At 36.6% G+C, this 22737-nt stretch overlaps 1 protein-coding gene and 1 long non-coding RNA gene across 2 annotated transcripts in view; one reads left to right on the forward strand and one right to left on the reverse strand.

Moving 5' to 3' along the window:
- Positions 1-19491, reverse strand: part of SYNPO2 (synaptopodin 2) — a 95879-nt gene extending 76388 nt beyond the window's left edge. Inside the window, exon 1 of the mRNA XM_005433762.3 lies at positions 19247-19491. Within this exon, the coding sequence (XP_005433819.1) occupies positions 19247-19375 (129 nt within the window). The 5' untranslated portion in view covers positions 19376-19491. The remainder of the gene's footprint in view (positions 1-19246) is intronic.
- LOC129736771 (uncharacterized) overlaps positions 1-22737 on the forward strand; it is a 99992-nt gene that overhangs the window by 72075 nt on the left and 5180 nt on the right. The window lies entirely within an intron of this gene.

Genomic DNA, 22737 nt, shown 5'->3' on the forward strand with positions numbered 1-22737 from the left:
AGGAGGAGCCTCCTGTCCCACCTGACCTCCCATTGCCAGCAGCAGGACCCCTTGCCCTCCCTTCCCAAATATTGACCTTGTAGGTCCCCACACAGAAAAGCACTGTGGGACAGTCGTAGCAACAATGTTCACCCATATATTTTTTTTAATTTGAGATCTGCAAAATATATTTTTTAAAAATCCATTAAAAATACCCAATTTCTACAATTCTATCTATGCACAATCTACTGCAGTAGTAAATCACAGCTGCAGCTGTAGATAACTCATTATCAAAGGTACCTTATACAACATCAGCAGTGCCTGTCCTCCATTACTGTATAGCCTGAGCTGTACTTTAAAGCATGGAGTCATCTGCAGTTAGGCAAGATCCTTGGGTCTGCAAAAAACTGAGTGCTTGTCATACATGCATGAACCTTGTTTGGCCAGGATATTCTCGACTGATCAAACATGAGCAAGATGGATGTGGGGTGGAGAGGACTTAGAAGCATTTTTTCTTTTAAAATTTAGCATTGAAGACTACAGGATTTTCTACATGTATTCAGAAGAAGATTCAAGTGCAGTTAGTCTCATGGCAATTTGAAATGTTCAGCGTTTTCCTGTGAACTTCATAGGAATGGGAATTGAGATACAGACATTCTTGCCAAATTTCTGTCCTGTTTTTGCTTGCCAAATGTGAAACTCCCATTGAAATCACTTGGTTGCTTTCTATTAATTACAGTTTCAGTTGGAGCAGTCTTAGGAGGAGCCCTCAGGGAAAAGTTCCACAGTGCTACAAGCATGAGAAATTGAAAAAAAATAATTATCCTACTAGCACCTTTTGAAACTATAATTTATATAAATGGCCAATATTGGACGCATACTTTTACATCAAAATGAAGCCATGTAACAGTAGTTTGATATTTAAGGAAACACAGAATATACCTTGACTGCAAGTGATGAATGTGGCAAATTTCTTTACAAAATATGTGCGCTAATGACAAAGTAAATAAAAATATTTTAAAATTCTCTTGCTAGAGTAACAATATGTAAACAGCTGGTGCTGAATTTAAAAAAAATAAATTTGCATTTCTCCATGTCTTGTATAGAATGCTTGCTAAACACTCAGCATCCCTCACCCAGCTATGGTATCTTGAAAATTCATACACCAACTACTATGCGCTTTTTCTGTGTGTATTCCTAACATTAACAATCACAAACCCTATTAAACTTAGCTTTGTGAGACATAACATCAATTTCTCTCCCTTTTGTAAATGAAAGATTGGATACTTGAGTGTTGCAGCACATGGAAAAAGCAAAACTGAGTGGCATGTTGAAGACTGATTTCATATATAAAATTGTAAAAACTAGGACAGGGGTTGTAACAAAGGGATACAACGATTACTTGAATGCTGCCTCTTCCTTTCTTATCAACCTCCCCTTTGAATGGCCCAGTCAGCAAAAGCTAGAAGGTGTGAGAATACCTCTTTCAGGTCCTTATGTTATGCCAAAAGTTTCAAATGCTGAACCATAAACAATAACGGAAGTTTAAGATGGAAAGGGCCTTTTTCTGCTCTAATTTCACTGTTAAATCCTTCAAGACACTGGGAGGAAAGCAGTGCAGGGAATAATACAATAGTATTTACATGTAGCATTTGCAGCCCTTAATGCCCACAGCATAGCTGCTTATATTATTAATGTTGTTTTATTTGAAATAATTTTATTATTGCAAACAGTTTGGCTTGTAGTGTTGGGGTTTTGAGGAATTTCCAAGTAGATGATATATGTGGGGTGCAGTAGGAAAGTCATGTTATCTTGCATAGCTAAGTAAGTGATGATTCCCAAGTTTGTGGTGTGTGTTTTGCAGTCAGTGATTTGCACTGGTGGGTGCAGGAGCTCACTTCCAGGCCATACCAGAATGAAGTAAATATAAAGTTTACTTATGAAAGGAGATTTATGTCTTATCTATAGAACTGAAACCAGGGGTAAATGTCATATTCTTTTCTGGCCTTTTTGCTCTTCCCTTTAAAACATTACAGTATTATGTTGATTTACAGCAGTCTAAACTTTTGGTATTTTCCTCTTTAAAACTATCCTCATCATGCCCAAAACAGAAGATAATTGGGTTTGGTTTTATTAAAATCCTTTCTGAACTTTTTACACTGTAGCTATTCTTCTCAAATGAGTCATACAATAACCATTCCCAGTTTGTAGCCAGTTCTCCAAAGAAGCAGAAGAAAAAAGAAACAACTTCCTTTTAAGGGAATGAGACCTGTTTATAATGATAAACCTCTTTCCATTTCTATTTGAAGACATTCTCCATAACCCAAGAATTGATAGTTATAAAAACACTACCTTCTTTATTTGGATTACAAAAACATTCATAGCTAGAGAACATTGTTTAATGTTAGCCTAAAACATCTGTATATATGCTCACATATAGGGGTACTGTTGAAATTACACATACGACATGTCAAATGAGCAGCTAGCTTACCAGAAATCTGTAAGAAACAGCTTGGAAATTGTTTAAATTCATTTTACTTGATATTTGAAGTATATGACTTAAACATTAAATACTTCTTTGTTTAATGTGGGATGAAAACAGTTCAAGAGGATGTAATTGTATAATTAAGCTAACACAGCAATTTCTATTAAAGTTCTGTATGATTCCCAAAACTCCTCATGGTGCTTGCATGCTAGAGTATTCATGTGTTCCTAGAATTTGGGAAAATATCTACATTTCACACATCCCTGCAACAATTTCTGTAACCTGTGAAAACCACTGTTATTTTAATATCAGCTATGTTGTAAATATACTCCGTTTGTGTCCATAGAAACTGTAATAGGCATTTAGGTGACCTCAGTGTGCTTTTTGTTCTCAGACTGTGGTTCTTCCAAGCTTCTTCCATTAGCCCTGCAACTAATAGATAACAATTTCTCTAGTACCACATGAAAAAAGATTTAAAGATTAAAAGCTTGAAATTACTTGGGTTTTTTCCTCCTGTGGTGGGATCACTGCAATCCAGAATATCCAGAAATGTATTTTAATTTTAATGAAAGCTGTAATTCAGATAAGAACCAGGTTTCAGTATCTGGTATTGTGAGGAAAATAGCATATGTCATGAGACTCACAATAAATTTTAAAAAATTGGAGAGATAGTCATGGTTAGTTTATAGGGTCTTTTTAAGGTACCTGACTATAGGTAATTTTTTTCCTAGATACTCATTTTAAATGTGTTAAATAAGTGTTTTTGCATACAAATTAAAAAATTTCACTGGATGTGTAACTTAGATGGGAAATAAGAATAGACTTCTAAACTAGCTAAGGTTTGAAGGGGAGAAACCCTAACATTAAATTCAGATACAAAAGCAAAGCTGAATTAAGCTGTATTGCCATCCATTTAGCTCTGAACCCCTGACACTACAGTTTATTAAAGAGGTGGAGACAACAGAATTCTTTGTAACGTGGATTTATATTACCAGAGGAGCGACAGCAGACTTCTTCTGTGTTGTTAAAATAAATTAATCAAAACCAGCAGGGGAGCGTCCTTGAATTACAATGGTTGCATTATTCAGAAACTGTAAAGATTGAATTTTTAAGGAAATTCAAAAGGCATGTAGCTTGGGAAAGAGTCAGTTGTTTCTTAATGCTGCCATTTTTAACAATTCTTAATATAAGAAACTGGAGCATTGTTTCAAGCAGATCGTTGGCATACATTTTCTATGATTTGATATAATATCTTCCTCTGAAGTAGTATTATTATTCTGTGCAAAGCATATTGAGGCATCTCTCATCCCAGATAGATTCTGAAGTACTTTAATCACCTTTGTCCAAAATCTGTGCCAGCTTTAAGACACATTGGCAAAGTCAAGGATGCAGTTATATGTACAGAAGGCTGCAGCCCACGCATTCATGACACGCAGGGATCCTGTAGCAAGAGTACTACCAGTATGTGTGCCTTCTAGGAAGTGAAGTAGTATTTTTCCTAACAAAACTTTCTAAGAGGAAAGGAACACAGGGTCACTAACATAGTCAGATCATAGGCACAAGGTGGAATTTGGTTGGGACACAAGAAGTAGTCTCTCTACTGCAAATAGATTTCTAAAAAGTGAAATTGCTGCAGGTGGTCAGAACCCCCAGGTACACGTTTCTTGCCGGGATTACTCAGGGGCTGACTCAGCAGAGACACGGCCGCGTGCTGAATGCACATCGTTAACTTTCTGCAACAGTGTGGTTTTGTCAAGAAGGAATGGCCTTGAAAAATGAGATCACAATTTGAAGTGGTATTATGTACATTTGATGCACGGGTTTTAGTTTTAACATAAATATAAATTTTATTAAAACATACTACTAAACATGACAGACAAGTATCAAGGCTGTTGCTACTGCTGTTAAGTGACGCATAGCTCACAGCGCAGCATTTCAGTTATCTGTGGCCTGCCAATGAGCTGGTCACACACAGTAGGTGTATGGGTACATCTCCATTTCCTGAAGACAAAGAACTGAAGTGTATTTACATTAGATAGTTTTATAATGGAAGACCACATGTAAAAAGTTCTGCGTTTTTTAAAGACATATTAGTTCCTGTGCATGACAATTTCACTAAACTTCCATGTAACTGTTAAAGTCAATTAGTGGGGACAAAACCTAGGACAAAATCCTAATTGGTTAATTAATTCAAATTAAGTCCTGGATATTGCTGCTATCGAACTTCCATATTTTGAAAACTTAAAGATCTGAAACCTGCTTTAAGCGTATGATAGTTCTGAAGAATACTGTGTTACCTCAAATTACAGTCATATTCTCCCACACAACCTTTTTGTATTCCCCCTGGGCTTTGTTGAAAAAGCACTATAGTTCTGCTAGCATGGCTCTATCAGCTTCTGGAGAGTTGCATCACAGAGTATGGCCTATGCTAAACAGTGTTAGTGAAATAAATGTCAGAACCTGAAGGCATGATAGGCTTCTGTTCTTTTCTCTCTTCTTCCATCCAAACCCACAAATAACAGAAATAAGGAATAAGGAAGATAATTGGAAAATGCTATGGGACTGAAATAAAAAAAACCTTTCAAATCTTACTCAGATGTTAGAATAATAGTAAGTTTTAAAGAATTTTCTAAAAATAACAACAAAAGAAACAAGGACATGCAAATGAACAGGATAATCTTGACTATCAAACATCTGGGAAATATAAGCATACATGAAAGAGCTAGTCATTTTAAGAATTTAATTTAATAACTCACCCTGTTCAAGAAGATTAACATGTGGCTATAAAATACCTACTTGCCATCAGAGTATTTCACCCCAACATAGTCCTAGAAAGTCTTTTGACAGCCCTAGTTACATTAGTTTAGGACAACAGCATTCATATTCATTTTGTGTGGCTACTGTTGCTCCAATGTTGCTACAAGTTATCCTGCATATTTTTAAACTAGGAAACAATGTGTCTAACTCAGTTACATTGTTGTGGCCATCTGGAACCTCCAAGAAACCTTAGTATGTATAAATCAAAAACTCTGCCAGATCTTCATTACTTGATTTTTAGTGCAAGCACTGCCTTTACTACATAAGAAAGCAACAAACAGCTGTATCTTGTACAGAGTTAAGAGGCACCTTTTGTAAGTACTTCTGAAATTAAGGCTCCGGCAGCTAAAAACCCAAAATCCTCCATGTAGTATTTCCCTTTAGATCTATCGAAAGTGCTTCATCTCCCAACAAAGGTCAAATACTAGTTTAAAAACATGAGACACAAGAAGAGGAGGACATTGAAATAACTTTCTTCTTCTCTCACATGCGTTGTGCTGCTTTCAGAGCTTTTTCATGGAAGAAAAGATAATCTGAATGAACATCTGACAATATGACAGCATGGTATTCACAAACGATTGATCAAGGGAGTGGCAGAAAGCCTGTGGTAATGGCAAAGTCAGCTCTGGTCTGTGATAGTTTTCCAAACGCTAAGCACCAAATAAAGGGAGTAGGAGCTAGAAGGAACTTGTGAAGATACAGCTAGAAACTGAAAAGTCATTTCTGTGGATCAGTTCTGGAATTTTTTATTTGTTTCCTGGGCAAGTACTTCCCTATGATTCATATTACTATATACCTTGGAAATTGATGCATGGTGTAGCTCCTTATCTCATGGCATTTTTTACAGCTGCCTAAGAAACCTTTAGTCAGACAGTGGCATTTTAAGCAGCTGAATAAGAATGTAGAAATGTACAGTGCTCTTTTTCACCTTAAAGAAGATAATCTGATTGCCTCGGAAGACATAACTTTGCTGACAACTCTTAGTAATATAAGTTTGAGGGAAAGGTCCTGTTATATGAACTGCTAGTATCTTCTCAAATTTCTCCGGGAAGCACACTTTTTAAGGACTGTGTAGTCTTTAAACAGATGTCACAGGTCAGCACCTTCATAAATTAAATTCAGTGTCAGAATCAGTGTCCAGTTTCCTTTTCTCTTTATTATTGTGCCCTGAAACTTACCTTTTCCTTATGAACTTAAGCCTAATAATTAATTTAAAGAAAATACACAGCAAGAACGTTTTAATGTCACTGTATCAGAGAGGATTTCTTTCCAGTTCTTTTTGTATGGAAAAAACCAGAAATCTGCACATTGAGGTAAAATTTATCTCATCCTCTGTGCCTGAAGAAAGAAGCCTTGATGCTAGAGATCACTGTGATTTGCAAGAAGAAAGAGAAGACCAAGTCTAACCTCTCCCCTCATGCCCCCCACCCCATATTCCACATGTGTTGCATAGGTATTTTACTCTGTGAAAGCGTTGATCCATGACTGACACCACAGAGGTGCAGCAAAGCTTTCTGCATTGGAAAGGAGAGGGTTCCAGAGATGGAAGGGATGTTTCCACATGGACAACCTCAGCAGATCTGATGGATGCACACTTGCTTCACCATAACCAGTATTAACTGAAGGATGGAGTTGGAGTCTACTGCTGAGAGGATTTTGCCTTAAATACTCCTTAGCTCTGTGCTCAGTCCAAGCAAAGCAGTCGTACAGACAAATTTCTGACCAGTCAAGTGCAGTTGTGGCAGGATTTGTATTTGAGATACTGGTTTAGATTGTGACTTAATTATGTTAGAATGATGGAGAAACTAGAGGTACACAAGGCCTAAGAGAGCCAAGTGAAACAGCCAAAATGAAACCCAAGCACAGGTAAATATTGTCTCACTTGAAAGTATCTTGCAAATGTAAAACTAAAGAAATCAAAAAAGTTCAAAGAAGCTTGTAAATGAAACTAAATTCACTTGGGCCATTGTGTAAGTTTTGCTTAAAGTAACATACAGGTATAATATGAACTTATGTGAATCCCTAAGAGAGAACACTGCTTTCCGTAATACTGTGAAACTATACAAACTATACAAACAGAAAGGACTTTGTAGCATATCGTTTCCTCTCCCAGTAAGGAGAAAGCTGTACAAGAGTCCTACAATAAAAAAGGGAACAGAAGTCACAAAGAAGCCTTTTCATGTAGCATTTCAACCATGTGCGGACCAAAGATCTTCTCCAGATATTAAACTCACTCTCACAATCTATGGGTTACTGAAAATATTATGCTCACTGGGAACTGTTGATGCCAGACAGCACAAATCTTATTTGAAGGCTTACTCATAATGATCTGATGGTAAACTTATTAGAAGAAGCTTTTCACTTGGATAACAGACAAGCTAGAAGTACTGCATAGGACTGAGGCAATAGGTAACTCCCACAGCTATGGTCTGTCACTGTATGTGCATCCAGTGTGATTGATGCAGTCACTGAAATAAATTGTGTTCCTTATTCTTGATGGAACAGATCTGCACATAAACATGGAACAATGAATATTTTCCAGCCTTAAAAAAAAATATTTGAGTCTAGAGCAGTGGGGAAAGATTTGGTTTGGCTCTCATTTTAGGTGACCTTGATTGTCATGCTGTTGCCTAGAACACCTGAAAAGAAAGTATTTTTTGCAAGAGGAAGGGTTCCTTCCCACCCTTTTTAGTTTCAACTAGGATTGCGCTAAAACATGATCCCATTTTTGCGGCTCTATTTTTATCCCAGCATCCAGTAGCTGATGAACCATGCCAGGGTTTAATTCTTCAGAGCTGGATGGTGCAGGCATCTAGAAGGCCTGAATTTAACCCTGATTTGAACACGCCAATGCATATTTCGTTTTTGTTTGCGTCAGTTAGCACCCAATATCAATTTGCGCCAATTCCCAGTCTCTGCAACTTTTCCTGGTCTCTTAGGCAAATCAGGCCTGGAAGCAAACAACAAGTGAATGACCCAGAAGGCTGGTACGGGGCTGGGCACCATTGTTCTCAGGCCATGGATTTCAGTGCTCCATTTGTTCATGTAGTAACACTAAAAAAAATGACAGGCCACAAGATAACTATCTCTGCAGGCTTAATTACTGTACCCCTTTGTACTGTTCTTGCCAGTATAGAAAAAGAGCCATTCATGGTCCTTTCACTACATTTAGATATGCTGTATTGTTTTTCACTGTTCCTGTAAATAAAGAGGAGGAAAGCTGTAACTCTGAGAGTTTGGGAAATTTTTGCTTTTGTAGAATGAAAAGAAGTTTTAAAGGCAAACCCTTTTTGTAGCCACAAATTGTGCCCTGAAATCAGGAATCTTTTGGTAACATTATCCTGGTGATCTGGAAAATTACTTAAAAATGTCAGACATTTAGGAGCTGAATCAGGGCCTTTCAATTACGATTCAGTCATGGAAAAATGAGTTGGATCCCACCTGTACTGATCTGTTGATTTAAAACCATTCAAGTAAAAATAGGCTTAGGCTGCAACATTTCCAACTCTTCAAGGATGCATTCTTGGATTTTGTGTACTTCATGGGAGTCTATTCTTCATCAGATTGGTAAAATAACCAGATTTTAGAAGAACTAGTATTACAGAATGAAGTCATGACTGAAAGGGAGGGCAGAGAAAGGAAAAGCAGGATAACAAGGAATTTATTAAAAAAATCATTTTAATATAGCTCAAAATGCAGTTTGAATTGGATACAAGACCTGGGAGACTTCTGTCATCTCCAGGGCTCCCAGCCCTGTCTGCTCTGGCTGTTGTCGATTGAGCTGGAAGAAACTGAGGTTTGACATAATGGTTTTTTATACTACTACTATTTATTATTGTTGTTATTATTATTATTATTATTATTATTATTATTATTTCACTACATGTATTCAATAGTGGTGTGTAATACTACTACTGAATGTTCATAGTATAGTGTAAAATAGGTGCAGAAATATTTTTCTGGTTTGTGTTTAAAGGATTATGACTGCCTTTTTCTTAAGGCCTTCTGAAATATTCCTTATTAGTTAATTAATTTTTAAAGATCAAAATATGTTCTAATTATAGTGTTATGAAACAACAAATCAAACCCTAGTACAAATTTATGGAGCCCTCCTTAAGGATATTACATTTATGTGCAGGGAATAATAAGAAGTGAAAGGAAGATTTGGGATGATTAATTTGGTATGATGTGATTCTTGACTTGTTTTATATACGTATATCTCTTGAAGGTATAATTCTACACTTTCAAATTATTTGGTTTGGGAGGTACTGAGCTGAACAATACTTATCAGCTTCAGTAAGAAAACACAAAAGCTAGGAACCAAAATTTCTCCAAGGTGTAACTGTCTTTGCTTTCACTTACCTATGATTTTGGGGATTGTGAGTAAGAGCACCATCTAGTGATAATCAATAATGTCATTATCATGAAAAGATCATGTTCAGTCTGGACATAAATGCACACTACTAATTCACTTAGCAAAGGGAACTGGGAGCTTGAAAGGAAACAGTGTTCTAGTTGTGATTTCCAGTTCCATTTAATGACTTTGATTTTGGTGCATGCTGAAGTGTTAGTCTTCCCGTTGATACTCCTAGACATGCACAACACGTCTAAAGACTAACTTTGGCCGACAATATCAATATCATGAGATAACACTTTAAAACTAACATTTTGTTTCATAATTCAATGATGTAACTTTATTATGTATTATTGTAACAAAACCCTCCAAGTTTGTGAATGACTCATTTTATATTGATCAGCATAAAGTACTTATTCCACTGATGGTGAATTTAGGTGAAACCATTCTGATTTGCTAGGTATCATGTTTTTTTGAAAGCAAACAACTCTGAAACTTTGCTATTTGGCTTTTTTCAGTGAAGGATGTCAAACAGCTGTTCCTCTGTAAGGTTCTTAGGCATTAAATAATATTATATGTTAGAATTTGCTTAAAACATCCATGCTTAATGATAGTTTTTTCCTACATTGAAAAATTTTATAAGTCAGTTTTACACTATCCATTCTGCAAGTATTATTTCAGAGTGCGGGAAGATCATTGTGAAGATATGATAATATATAAAACTATTTATCCCTTTCAGATTATTTCCATATGCATCCTCTGTAATTAAATCAGTGGCTTATAGCAGCTAGTCTTTGAAGTGATCTCTGCAAAATAGGAAAACGTAGTTTCTGGAACAAAATGCTGATCAGTGTACTCCAGCCCCATCTGTTAAGCTCTAGTAGTTAAGAGATTTCTGTCGTGAAAGACTTCATGCAAAGTAGAAAGTTTCTTGTATTTCTTTCAGTCCAAAGGAAGTTCCCTGGAAGTGATGGGCATTATTCTAACCAAGTGACAAGGTTTGAAGTCTGAGGCATTGTTTGCCCACAATTTTCAGTGAATTTATTGAAAGTGATGCTTAAGTAAGTAACTGTACTTGAGTATTTAAATAGAAGTACTACCAAGAGAATGGTAAGAGAAAGCAGATCAAGAATTTGTGGCAGAGAAGACAAGGATTTAGAGAGATAAATAGGGAGGTGAACTCTTCAGGAGCACCAGTGGTACCAGGCAGGGGAAATTTGGTCTTACTAGTTTTTGTACCCGTCATTCCGTTTGTGTTTGATTCTGTGACTTCATAGTGCCACATTGTCTTCATTTTAGAAACTTCCTTAAAATTCAATATTGTAGCAATTTATGCCATACGTGGCATGTTTATGCTACAGAGAATGTATCAAATGAAACCAGCAGTATAGAAAACAATAGCTTACCTACTTTCTTCATAGTTCTGACCATCACCGGTTCATCTGCTAATGAATTGTAATATAAAACATGCTTACAAAACCCAAAGCATCCAGCTTCCTAAATGGGACCACATTTCTAAAACATACTGACAAAAAGGCAAGTTTATAAAATAATAATTTTACAGCTATACAATCCAGGATGACATAACTCTTTTGAAGCAAAAGGTTACCCATGCATTTGATGCCCCAGCCCAAAGGTATGAAGGAGATATCAAACAAAGAAGGAAACTTAAAGGGTTCAGAACACATTTCTGTGGAGGCAGAACGACAACTTCTAGAGAGTGTTTCCCTGCTAAACAAGAAGATTCTGTGCCATGGCCAGGACTGCAGCACATGATAGAGAGCTCAGGGTATAATCTCATTGGCTCTGGCAAGCTTAGAGCTAGGTTTTCACTGTAATTTGCCTTCCATGTAAGCAACAAATAAAGCAGCCACTTCTTCACTGTTCTGAGCACCCCACTGAGAGCAAGGTGCTGAGGTGTTGAAGATTTTTGGCTTTCATGTCCAACGCCATGTTGTATTGGCAGGTAATCAAAAAAACAGCACTTTGATTTTGGTGCATGCTGAAGTGTTAGTCTAAATGTGCATTTATACATTAATGTCTCATCCTAACATCCACACTGACTATGGACTACAGATTCTAATTAAATGGGACAGATGGGAAAAATTACAGAAAAGGAAAAAGAAATCCACTGTGTAACTTGTGTACATTAGGTCTGAAATTTAAAACCGTCAAGCTGATATCCAGGGGGTTTTTTTACAGCCAGTTTCGTTCTAGCCAACAAACAGTGCTTGTAAGTACTGGTTGCAATCTAAATGTTATCATTTTTGTCCACAGTTAATTCCATGCACAGAACTGTTCCTCTTAAAGTTGAAGCTATTTCTGCAAATCAGTCTCATTTTATAGAGTGCTAAGCATTTAATCTATAAAATATGGTTCCTTAAAGTAATTTCTGCTCTAAATATTTCTGCTGTAAATATGAAGAACATTGAGTTCTGTGTTTGGAAGAAAGGCCTTCCATGATATGCATAAATTGCTAGCTGTATCCTCTCAAACAATCTGACACAATCCAAAAGGGTTTTGTAAACAACATTTCCTGTTGTGATATTTTAATGCGAACTTGGCTAAAAAATCTTACTAGTGCATTCATAATAAGAATGCAATAGCAGAAAATACAGAACAATGAAATATAATAATATCTTGCAGTGTATTTTTTAATGTTTCCAGCAAAGAAACTAAAAAATGAAGCAACACTTAAACAAAGCACTTAATCTAATTTAGTAGGAATACACTGTTTGGGGGGTTTTTTTAGCTTGTTTATTTTAAATCAGTGTGAATTATGTTGTTCATTCTATTCCATTGAAAACTCACTTAGCATGAGAGTTGGAAGAGTATCTATTGGAAACAAGCACAAATGAATACTACCATGTATCCAAACCATGCTTGCATTTACCTAAATACTGTGGAAAGCATGCCAAAACTAGCGTGGTATGTAGCTCTGTATATATCCAAAACAGGGTATACGATCATGTGCTAGATCAGCCTGCTGTTTTTAAACAACTAGATGGGACTTTAATACTAAACATTTCCAGTGGCACAATTGCTGGAATGCAAAAGTCTGAAACTAGAAAATGCAGACCCCTAACCTTCAGAAGTATGTGTAAACCTTTGCTGGTAAAGGTGTATGAATTTTTATTTCCCTCATTATTTTTCTAACTAGCAATGGCAGATTTTCAGGAACAGTTATTTTGTAGTGGTCTATTTTAGTTAGGTTTTGGGAACTTTAGTTTGTTCTTTTGTTTTGCAAAATAAACTTAACCTCTATAAAGCCTAGCTTCTTCCCAGTTTGTTAGTAGAAGTTTTGTCATTTACTTCAGTAGAAGCTGAATTTTGTTATCTAAATATGTGCAAAAATGTATTGGTTATTACACTGGCTCAAGGTTTGTCACTGAGTCAAAATCCTCTCCAGAAAAGATAGATAAAACCACATTTTTCCACATAACTCCTTATGTGAAAGAATATGTAAATATGCCTCGCAGGGTTTTCTGTATATCAGCAAATACTGGCTGTGTTAGATGGTCTGAAGAGTGAATTTGAGAATAAGAGTTTGTCCAGACTGCAAAAACAAAATGTGTTTGGCAATGTATTAGCTAGAAATTCAAACAAACGGTTCTAAATACAGTCCAAGTATGGCAATGTGTCTTTAAAATCATGTAGGTTAACTCTAAACTCCCTTTTTTTACTGCCAGAATTAAACTAGCATGTTTGAAACGTGGCCTGCTCTGTCTGCTGCTAATGTGTGAAGTTGTAGTCAAATTGTGTTTAAAATGTCAATTGATAATAAGGAAATATCAGCAGGGTCATGTTAGCTCAATACTGAGCACTTACACAGCATGTGGAGCATCTTCATTTCAAACACAGTAGTATATAGTAAGATCCTGCTTGACTATGGAATATAAGTATATTTTCAGAAACAGCACCAAAGCACCAACACCAACTCCAAGATTACTTTTAATGTCATGGAATCATAGAATGGTTTGTGTTGGAAGAGATCTCAAAGATCCTCTAGTTCCAACTCCCTACCATGGGCAGGGACACCTCCCACCAGCCCAGGCTGCTCCCAGCCCCGTCCAGCCTGGCCCTGAGCACTGCCAGGGATGGGGCACCCACAGCTGCTCTGGGCAGCCTGCACCAGCGCCTCGCCACCCTCACAGTAAATCTCACATGTCATCTGGAGATGATCTGGAACACAGAGCTGTATCTTCCCTTCGTCTTGCTGGGAGGATGGTGCTCCTAGGCCATCAGTGCAGGGGCAAGCAGGGGAGCAAAATCCCTCATCTGTGTGACTCAGCACTGAAATGAGCTAGGAGCGCAGGTATAACACAGCTGTATTTATCATGTCTCAACTAGAATGTAGTGACCAGAAGCTCAGCTTTTACTAACCTACTTTTTCTGCCTGGAAGTACAAGCATTTGGCAATGTTGACAATCTAAGAGAATGACAGGAACTTGAAAAAGTCTCCTTAAACCCAGTGGCTTTGATGTACTTTGTGGATGGGCCAACTGTGTGCTAACATACCTCATATGTGTGACAGTGACATTCTTTGCCTTACCCAGGATCAAAAGCGTAACTGTACTACTAGGTCTTATCCTTCTTTATTTTTTTCTACTAGACTAAGGTCAACTTCATGAAAGCCACTTGGGATTGTCCTGCAAGTGTAAAGTATTTCAGAAAAATGCAGGGAGAAAGTCAAACTACTGCAACAGAGCCCACTTCTGTATACATCCAGCATTAAGTAATTGTATTCAGACATCAACTTTTCACAATGTTGGTTCAGGTTGTTCCCAAGTCTTTGAGTTTCATTTTCAGTTTCAGGTTCCAATTAATCCAAAATGGTGAAACTGAGACTTGAATTGAAATCTGAGCATTTTGGTAGACAAGAGCACAAGTCTAAAATGACTGGGCAGCCAGTTGTCACATGTCATTACCGAGCCAAAGGTGAAACTACTACTTGTGCAGCAGCAGAAGTCCATTTCAGAAACTGGCAAAATAGTCACAAACTGTATAAGTTTTGCATGAGGCCTAGTTGCAGCTGTTGGATTTAAGCCCTGAACCATCAAAGCATTTCATAGGATTAATTACGACTATAGTTAACATTTACCAGACAATGTGAAATTGCATGATATTTGGCACAGAAGAAAATGTCCATATTAGAGCAAAAATTTTCAGGGTGCAAAATCACGTTGGTAAGAGTTTCATAATAACAATTATGTTCTTTCAAATAACTTGACATTTTAGACATTGTAATTGCAGTTATGCACTGGCAAACTGGCAGTGTAGAAATTAGAGGAAGGGAAACATTACTATTATATTTTTCTAAAAATTTAGTTGAAAAAAATTGCTAAAAAAGTACATAAAATCTGTCATCACTTTAAAAAAATATCATGGTGTTTCTCCATATGCAACTACATACTGTTCTGCCACTGATGAATCAGGGAGAGGTCAGGATGAATGCTCTTATAGATCTAAAATAGGACAACATGATCCCCTTTGAAGGTATCTTTCTTGCTGAGGTGTATGTACGTAGAAATATCTCTGTATGTACTATATATAGACTAGAGTACTTCCAGAGCTGTGGTGATCTGAATTCAGTAACGTGAGGCACCTTGTTTCAATAACATTAGTTTCCCAAATGTCTCAAGCATGAAAACCTACAACACAATTGATCATATGGATTTTTAAGCATCTGTTCATTTTTACTTTCAGGATACTGATAGGAAAAAGAGGACTGAATTTCCTTTGAAGTGCTTAGAGGTCTGAGTCATGGAACTTACTGCCCTTGCGTACTAGAACTACTTGGTTAAGTTCCCAAACTTAAATTAGCAAGACTTTGAGAGATACAATGAGTTCATCAAATTGATGTTTGGTGTTCATAACACAGATGCTAAGAATAATGTACCGCTATTGCAACCAGATAATTTAATGGGGTTTCATCATGGTTGAATTATTAATCTAAATCATCTGTAGGACAACTCCATTAAATTACCTATTGTAAAAGAGATGCTTCTTAAAGGATATAGCTTCATTATATATAACTGAGCTGGTATTGTTAAGTATTATTAGAAAAATTCACAGGACTTTCTTTAAAATGCTAGTCTGGAAAACCATTATTTTGTACACACAGTTTTTATATATTATAAATTAAAAACCTCAAAGACATTTACGAGAAAAAATATATATTTATAAAAAAAACAGATCTCACAGTGGAAACATAAAGGACATCGCATGTCACTTTGCTCTTACATATCTTTAATTCTTAGCCTTCTAGGGTCAGTGTTGTGCTGAGATTTCCCAGCTGTCTCCTGCTTTGGGAAAGCTGTCCTACAGTGCACTACTGACATGGTCTAGTGTCTTGGTGCATACACAACACAACTGATACCACCACTGTTTTCCTTAGCTTTATACTCCCGATTATAGAATATTTTTTTTAAAAAAAATAACATTCATTTATTGGATATCCTTCTTAGCACAATACATCTTTCGATGCAGTATTTAAAATAGATTTTTTGAAGTCTTTACGTTATATGTGGACAGTATATAGAATATGCAATTTTTTTTTAACTGAAAATGATTTTTTATGAAGTATTTACAACATTAGTGGACATAACAAACTAAGTTGATGTACAGAGCCAGGGTTGGGAGGAGAAGGGGTGTTAAAAATTTTGTATGCCTCTACAGAGAATGAGTCAAAAGTTTTCAAAATGTGCATTTTGAATAAGAGTTAAAAATGGGCAACCAAAATTGTACTTTCTGAGACTTTAAAAAAAATGCATTTGTTGCAATCTCTTATCTGATAAATTACTGAAATTTCTTGAATCTAATGGTTGTAAAATTATTTGCTGATGAAAATTTCCTATTTTATGTGCTGGTGAGAAAAAATATCAAGATATTTCTTAGTGACATTTCTTTAGCTTTCAAAAACAATACGTTTCCTTTATCAAAAGGGTAGATAAGTGTGAATTTGGGATTTTTGCATCCTGTCACATTTTCATGGATTATCTCATTTCCCTCCATTTTACATCCCTTTCCCCTTTAGATCTGTGTCACAACCACTGCTCTGCTCATGACCTGAGTGCGCTTCCCTCTGCAGCAGTCTGGGGCTATACCATGCCCAGGTTATGTTGGCAACCAGGTGAGCCAACCTCTCTGCAGCTTTACCAGCTCCTGTGAGCTGAGACACCAGAACCAGAAATACTCACTTCTGACAAAATCTCAGTTGGTGTAAACTGGCAATGACCCACTGATTCCATGGGACTACATTAGTATGTACCACTGGAGAAGCTGCACCTTGAACTGGGGAAAAATCCCAAACAAAACAAAATAATTTTTTATTCTGTTTAGGATACACAACCTTTTGATTTTGGAGACGGTAGGAAAATTACTATGCACTCTTTACATAACTCTTTATGGTTTTGTGAATTATTAGATTAAGTTTTCACAGATAACAATAAAAACTGAAAACTCCATCTCCCCAAACACAGTGTAGCTGCAGCCGCCCCCACCTTTCTGTGCCTCAACCCAACAGCAGTGCCTGACCTGGAGACCCACATCTGTGCACCTCTGAGTGAGCCTAGGCTCCCCGGGGAGGTCGGCGAAGCCTGCAGACAGAGGAAGTCCCAAAGAAAGCTGTGGCCTGTTAACTCCAACTTTCAGGTTTCCAGCCAGATACTTGTGTCAATTTTCTAATCTCACTGATCCTGACCAATTATTATGCGTGGAGAAATGAGTGATCTGGAACTCATAAAGCACCCAGTCCACCACACTTGTAACACTTACATATGCTGATATGCATGTACTTCTACAAAGGGTGTTCTGAGGTATTATATTACATGGCCTTTCGATTAGGTTCATTTGCAAGAAAACAAACTCATGCTTCTTTGATTTTTTTTCTAAATATGCCTATTACTATTTTTCTCATTTTAGATATATTTTACTGGTGGATTTTCCCCTTAGAAGTAAGGCACAACTATTAGTATGTATCTAGTTCTCAAGTCCCAAATTTTAGTGGTAAAACAGAGCCAAGACTGAAGTGTCACAGTCAAGGATGTGAATATGGGAAAAAAAAATTATAGCCCATTTTTATCAGGGAAGCTAAAGCTTAATCAGATTATTGTGTTCAATCTACTGTGCTTTTTACTTTTGGGTTTATGTAATAAAGAACTCTTGCCTTTTACCGTTACTTACAATTTTTTAAGTTCTATTTACAAATTCTCACTAGATGGCAGGATTCCACTGTCATCTATTATCAGTGGTTTATACTTGCAAAGCAACAGTTGCCCATTGGTAGGAAAAAGACTTAAACATGTTCAAGTTTTGCAAAATATAAAAACAAACAAAAAACTTAACAGTAATGAGAAAAAATATACATATACTCAATAAATCATAGCTCTATTACTGAATATGGTTAATATTATGGACTGAAAATCATTGAAAATAAAGAAGACTTTCTATTCCTGACAGAGGAACTAAAAGGACCTTCTTTTATAAAATGAGGCAAACTTACTGTTTCTGCTGTTTGTGAAAAAGTTAACTGATGCAGTAAATAAAATTTAACTAATTAATAAATATATTGACACCTTAAGAAAGTTAGAGCTTAAATAGCTAAACTACTGATCTAAAATACAATATCAATGAACAAAAATACTTAACACTCAATGTACTGGACTAGATTACCAAGACACTAAAAGGTGATAAAATACATTTTAATATCTGTCCCTCAATTTAACAGGGCAGAATGCATTGTACAGTGATCAGTCCTAGTATGATTTCAGCCAGTGGTATTTTGCTGACCTCTGAGCTCTGGACCAAATTTGTCCCTCTTGTCTAGGAGACCAGAATGCAGCTCCATACAGTTACATAAGCCTTAATAACCATGACAAATCTTCATTGTTGCAGCAGTAGAGAAGCTATTGCAATGGAGTGAGCACTGATTTTTAGCAAAACTATTTTTTAACTATTATTTTTGCAACTGGGCGTTACCAGTTCTTATTTTTAATTTATTCTGAATTTCTGCTGTTCGTTTTGCTCTCATTTTATACATTAAGGTAATTTATGAACTGTTCATTAATTTTCAGTTTTGCTTATGAAATATAAAGGGGAATGTTTGGCGTCTATTAAAGCTGCTTCTAGGACTGGATAACTTTCCAAAACCAGCGATAACTCAGTGTAATGCTTTCCAGGATTCCCAAAATAGTAAGAACATTTTCTCATGATAAAGCTGTATTTATTCTATGACTAGACTTGAAAAAGTATCATAAATAGATGACTGAAACAGTATTTCCTAATATGAGATTCAGTTTTGCGATATGCCGACAGGATTCAGAAACCTATAGCAAAACTAACAGGAGCTGAAAGGCATAGATCATTGCACAATTTCAGACCTTTAACATTTAAGAAAATGTTAGCAATACTTGCAAGCTACCAAAAAGTAATCATTCCTTTTTATTGAAACTAACATAATCAGCACCTGCAAAACATCTTAGCAAAATCAAACAAGCATCACAATAAGACCTACACCAACCATTTCACTGGAAGCAGTATATATTTAAACAAACTATTCTCTTCACTCGTGTTCACAAAACACTGATAACATCTTTCTCTCATGATCCTACCTTGGCGATTTGCAAAGGCTGCTTTTGCTCCTTGCCACCTTGCAATCTAAAGCCCCAAGGCGCCCCTCCACTCATAGCAATGCAGAGATAATCCCCTGTGCCCATTTTCCTGGTGCAGTTAGGCAGCATTCATTTACAGAAGAACATGAAAAGTTTGTCTTGCAGATGTTCAGCAAGCTGGAGATTTGTCTGCCAGGCAGAGCTGGAGACCCAGAGCACCACACTGTTGCTGCTGCTGTGTACTGCACTAGCAAATGTAGTCATTCAGAAGAACGTAAGAGCTCCCTCGGACCAAGGGCACAGCCCACTCTTTCGTCAGATTTCTATGCTCAGCCCACCTTCAAAGTAAAGTAAGTAACGTTGAGGAAACGCACACAAAGAGACTCGGCCACGAGTCAGGAAAGGCTGTATTTAAACATGACTCTCGTGACAGCTAAATCAAAACCACAACAAAAAGAAGTGTACACTTGCCGGTGACAATTTAGGACTTAAGTTTACTTTAGTAAATGGTACCAGACATTTTAAACTCTAATTTACCCACTTTCTGCATTCATATGCCAAACAAAGAAGGAAGCAGAATCGAGTGATAAATCACGTACATCCTCTGCATAACTGATATGTTTAGATTGAACTAGTTTTATGATTTTCATATCTACCCTGCATACGCTTTCTGCAGCACTGCAGGTATTAAAAAAAAAAAAAAAAAAGAGAAAAGTTTTATAATGTCCCTGTCTAGGAATCGCTGCTTTTGCTGGTTATCTCTAACCTTAGTGTAGTTTAACATGCACTGCTATTTAGCAGTGACTTGAATTATTATTGGACCCTAATAATACCTGTCCTTAATGCAGCCTGTTGCCTTTCCTACCAGAGAGGGGAAGAGGATTAGTGGAAAGTATCAGATCTCTCTACTGATGCTATCAATGGATGATTTGCATTGTGTTATTAAAGGGCAACCTCACCATAAGCATGAAAAAGAAAAGATTCAGTGGGAAATTAATTTGCAGGTGCCTTACATGACCTGGGTTTAGTTCTGTTCCCCATTGCTGACTTCGGGTAATGCAGACTGTAAACAGCTGAGCTCCTCCGGGTCTAGTTGGAGTGACTTAAGAGGTGACTGTTCTTCAGAAAGGATGAATATTCCCCTAGCTGAGTGTTAACAACTGACAGTGAAGCGCTCCTGCTTGCCTCAGCCCGAAGCCAGCTTGCTTGGCTTAAATCATGCTGCATTTTGAACTAAGCTGGTTTGAAAGGAAAGTGTTCATCAGGTGGGCAGAAACATCTTTAATGGCTAGGCTAGTTTCTGAAGCAAATACCTCTTGCTTTGAGACCCAGGTTGTTGGGGCTTGATGTCAGATTCTCATAGCCTAAATTCCACTGAGGTCCCTATACAAAGTGGTTTTGGTTGGCTGGTTCTAGGTGTTCAGTGATGTCAGGGCAACAGGAAACAGCATTTAAGTTACACGACTTTGCATCCGAGTAGCTGGTAACCACTGAGCCTTTACACCTAAGCCTGTGTATCTGTCAATTAAGTGTCCCTGGAGTGATGCTTCCTTACACTACAGCCATGTTCTTTAAAGACCATTAGGCAAAATATCATAGTAGAGACAGGATCTTCTGATTTTCAGTTAAGCTGAAATATTATGGATGGAAAAACTGGGCAGGCTTTTAGGCACTTAAGCCCTTCATCAGGCTGTGGAAGACACTAAGGTAACCCAGAGACTGGGTGGAAACAAGCTCCCTATTCAAACAGAGGAAAATGTCACTCTTTAGATATCAGGATTTAATGGGAGGAAGAGTGTTTTCTTTATTGACTAGAAGTCAAAGGCTCTGGAGAAGCAAAACAAGCACAGCTTGCCATATAATTAAATACTTAAGGAAAACACTATCAGAGAAGGCATACTCAGAAAGGGAATGTCTTTAAAGGAACTTTGCTAGACAACCTCTGAGTGAAGACACCTCATTTAAAATAACTCAGTTCAAGGTGGCTAACTGCTTATTATCTTGTGTAATGTTTATTTGTTGCTATTAGCAGACAGTTTTCTAGTCTTTCCCTAGGCAGAATCTTATTTTAGACACAGTTCTCTCCCTTTTGCCTAAAGATGCATGTTTTTATAGATTCTTTTATGGCAACAGAATTCTTAAGTATATAGCTGCAAAAAATGCCCTATGAAACTCTGTTAAACACAAAAAATAAATAGTTTTTTTAGGAATATGAATCACATAATTGTCAGCCCTTCAAATGTTATCCATTTATGATTAAATTTATATATTTAGTTACTGTTAGGGTGTTTTGAGCTTGTATTAGACTCTCTTTTATCATTTCAGTAAAAAGGAATAATAAAACCTGATGTCTGTTTCTGAACTTGTTCATATACTTACTGCAGAAAAATTAAGGAGAAACACCCCTCCATTTGCATGGTCATATATTTGATGGGAATTTGTACTAGATGTAGATGGTTCTATCTCTTTGACCATATAACAGAACAGTGTAAAATGATAAGACTGAACAATCTTAATTAGTCATTGCTCAGCTGAAAAAATAACCAGTCAGAACACCAGGATGTGTTTGATTTTGTTTTATGCCATACATGAAATGTCTCCGTACAGCTGCTAAAGTATCAGCAGCTGGTGTTCCTTAGAGTTAATCCCCCACCATTTATTGTCGTTAAGGCAAAAAAGCAGAGAAGCACTTTAAATTTGATTTAAATTTGGCAAAATCATGCCAATGGTTTTGGCTAAAATCACCATGTAAAAAATAAGAGAAATTTCTCATAAAAGCAAAATTAACAGTTGTCTACAACATTGTAAGCTAGTTTTTTTGATCCTTAAAGTTTAATACCTTAGTGTTGTTTAATGTTCTACTGACTACTCATTGTAATACATGTTGCTGTAGTAGTTAAATCAGCTTGTGGAAGTAATACCAACAATAGGTAACATCATTGATGCTGTAAGATCTCTGCTATACAATTTTTTTTTTCCTGCTGAGTTTGTATAAATATTGTGTACTGCTAATTACTCCAGAACAATTTGTGGAAAGAATGTAATATTAAAAAAAAAAAAAAACAAAACCAACAAAAAAACCCCAAGACTAACAACAAAACAAACCTCAAAATCTTCAGACTAAAAGTAACCCAGTATAATGACAAAGCTTTGGGGACGTTTAAACCTGATATACTTAAACTTGCTTGAACTGGCAAGAATTGTGGTCCTAAGAAGAGAACAAAGGTAGGAAAAATAACTTTTTTCTATTCAGTACGTTGAGGGGGTTTTATAACAACAATTCCAAACAAATTGCTGCTTTTCTTTTTCTAAGAGAGAATTTGTTGCATGCTCCACAGTAAGAAAAATATTTGAAGTCTGTAACTAAACTATTCCTGTGATGGGGAGACCCAAAGCTTCCTGTATGTTAATCCAACAAATAATACTCTATAGGCATTAACAACTCCCATTTGCCTTATATGACTTTCTCAAATGCTTATGCTGCGGCCTAT

The sequence above is a fragment of the Falco cherrug genome, chromosome 1 (assembly GCF_023634085.1).
Source record: "Falco cherrug isolate bFalChe1 chromosome 1, bFalChe1.pri, whole genome shotgun sequence".
NCBI lineage: Eukaryota > Metazoa > Chordata > Aves > Falconiformes > Falconidae > Falco > Falco cherrug.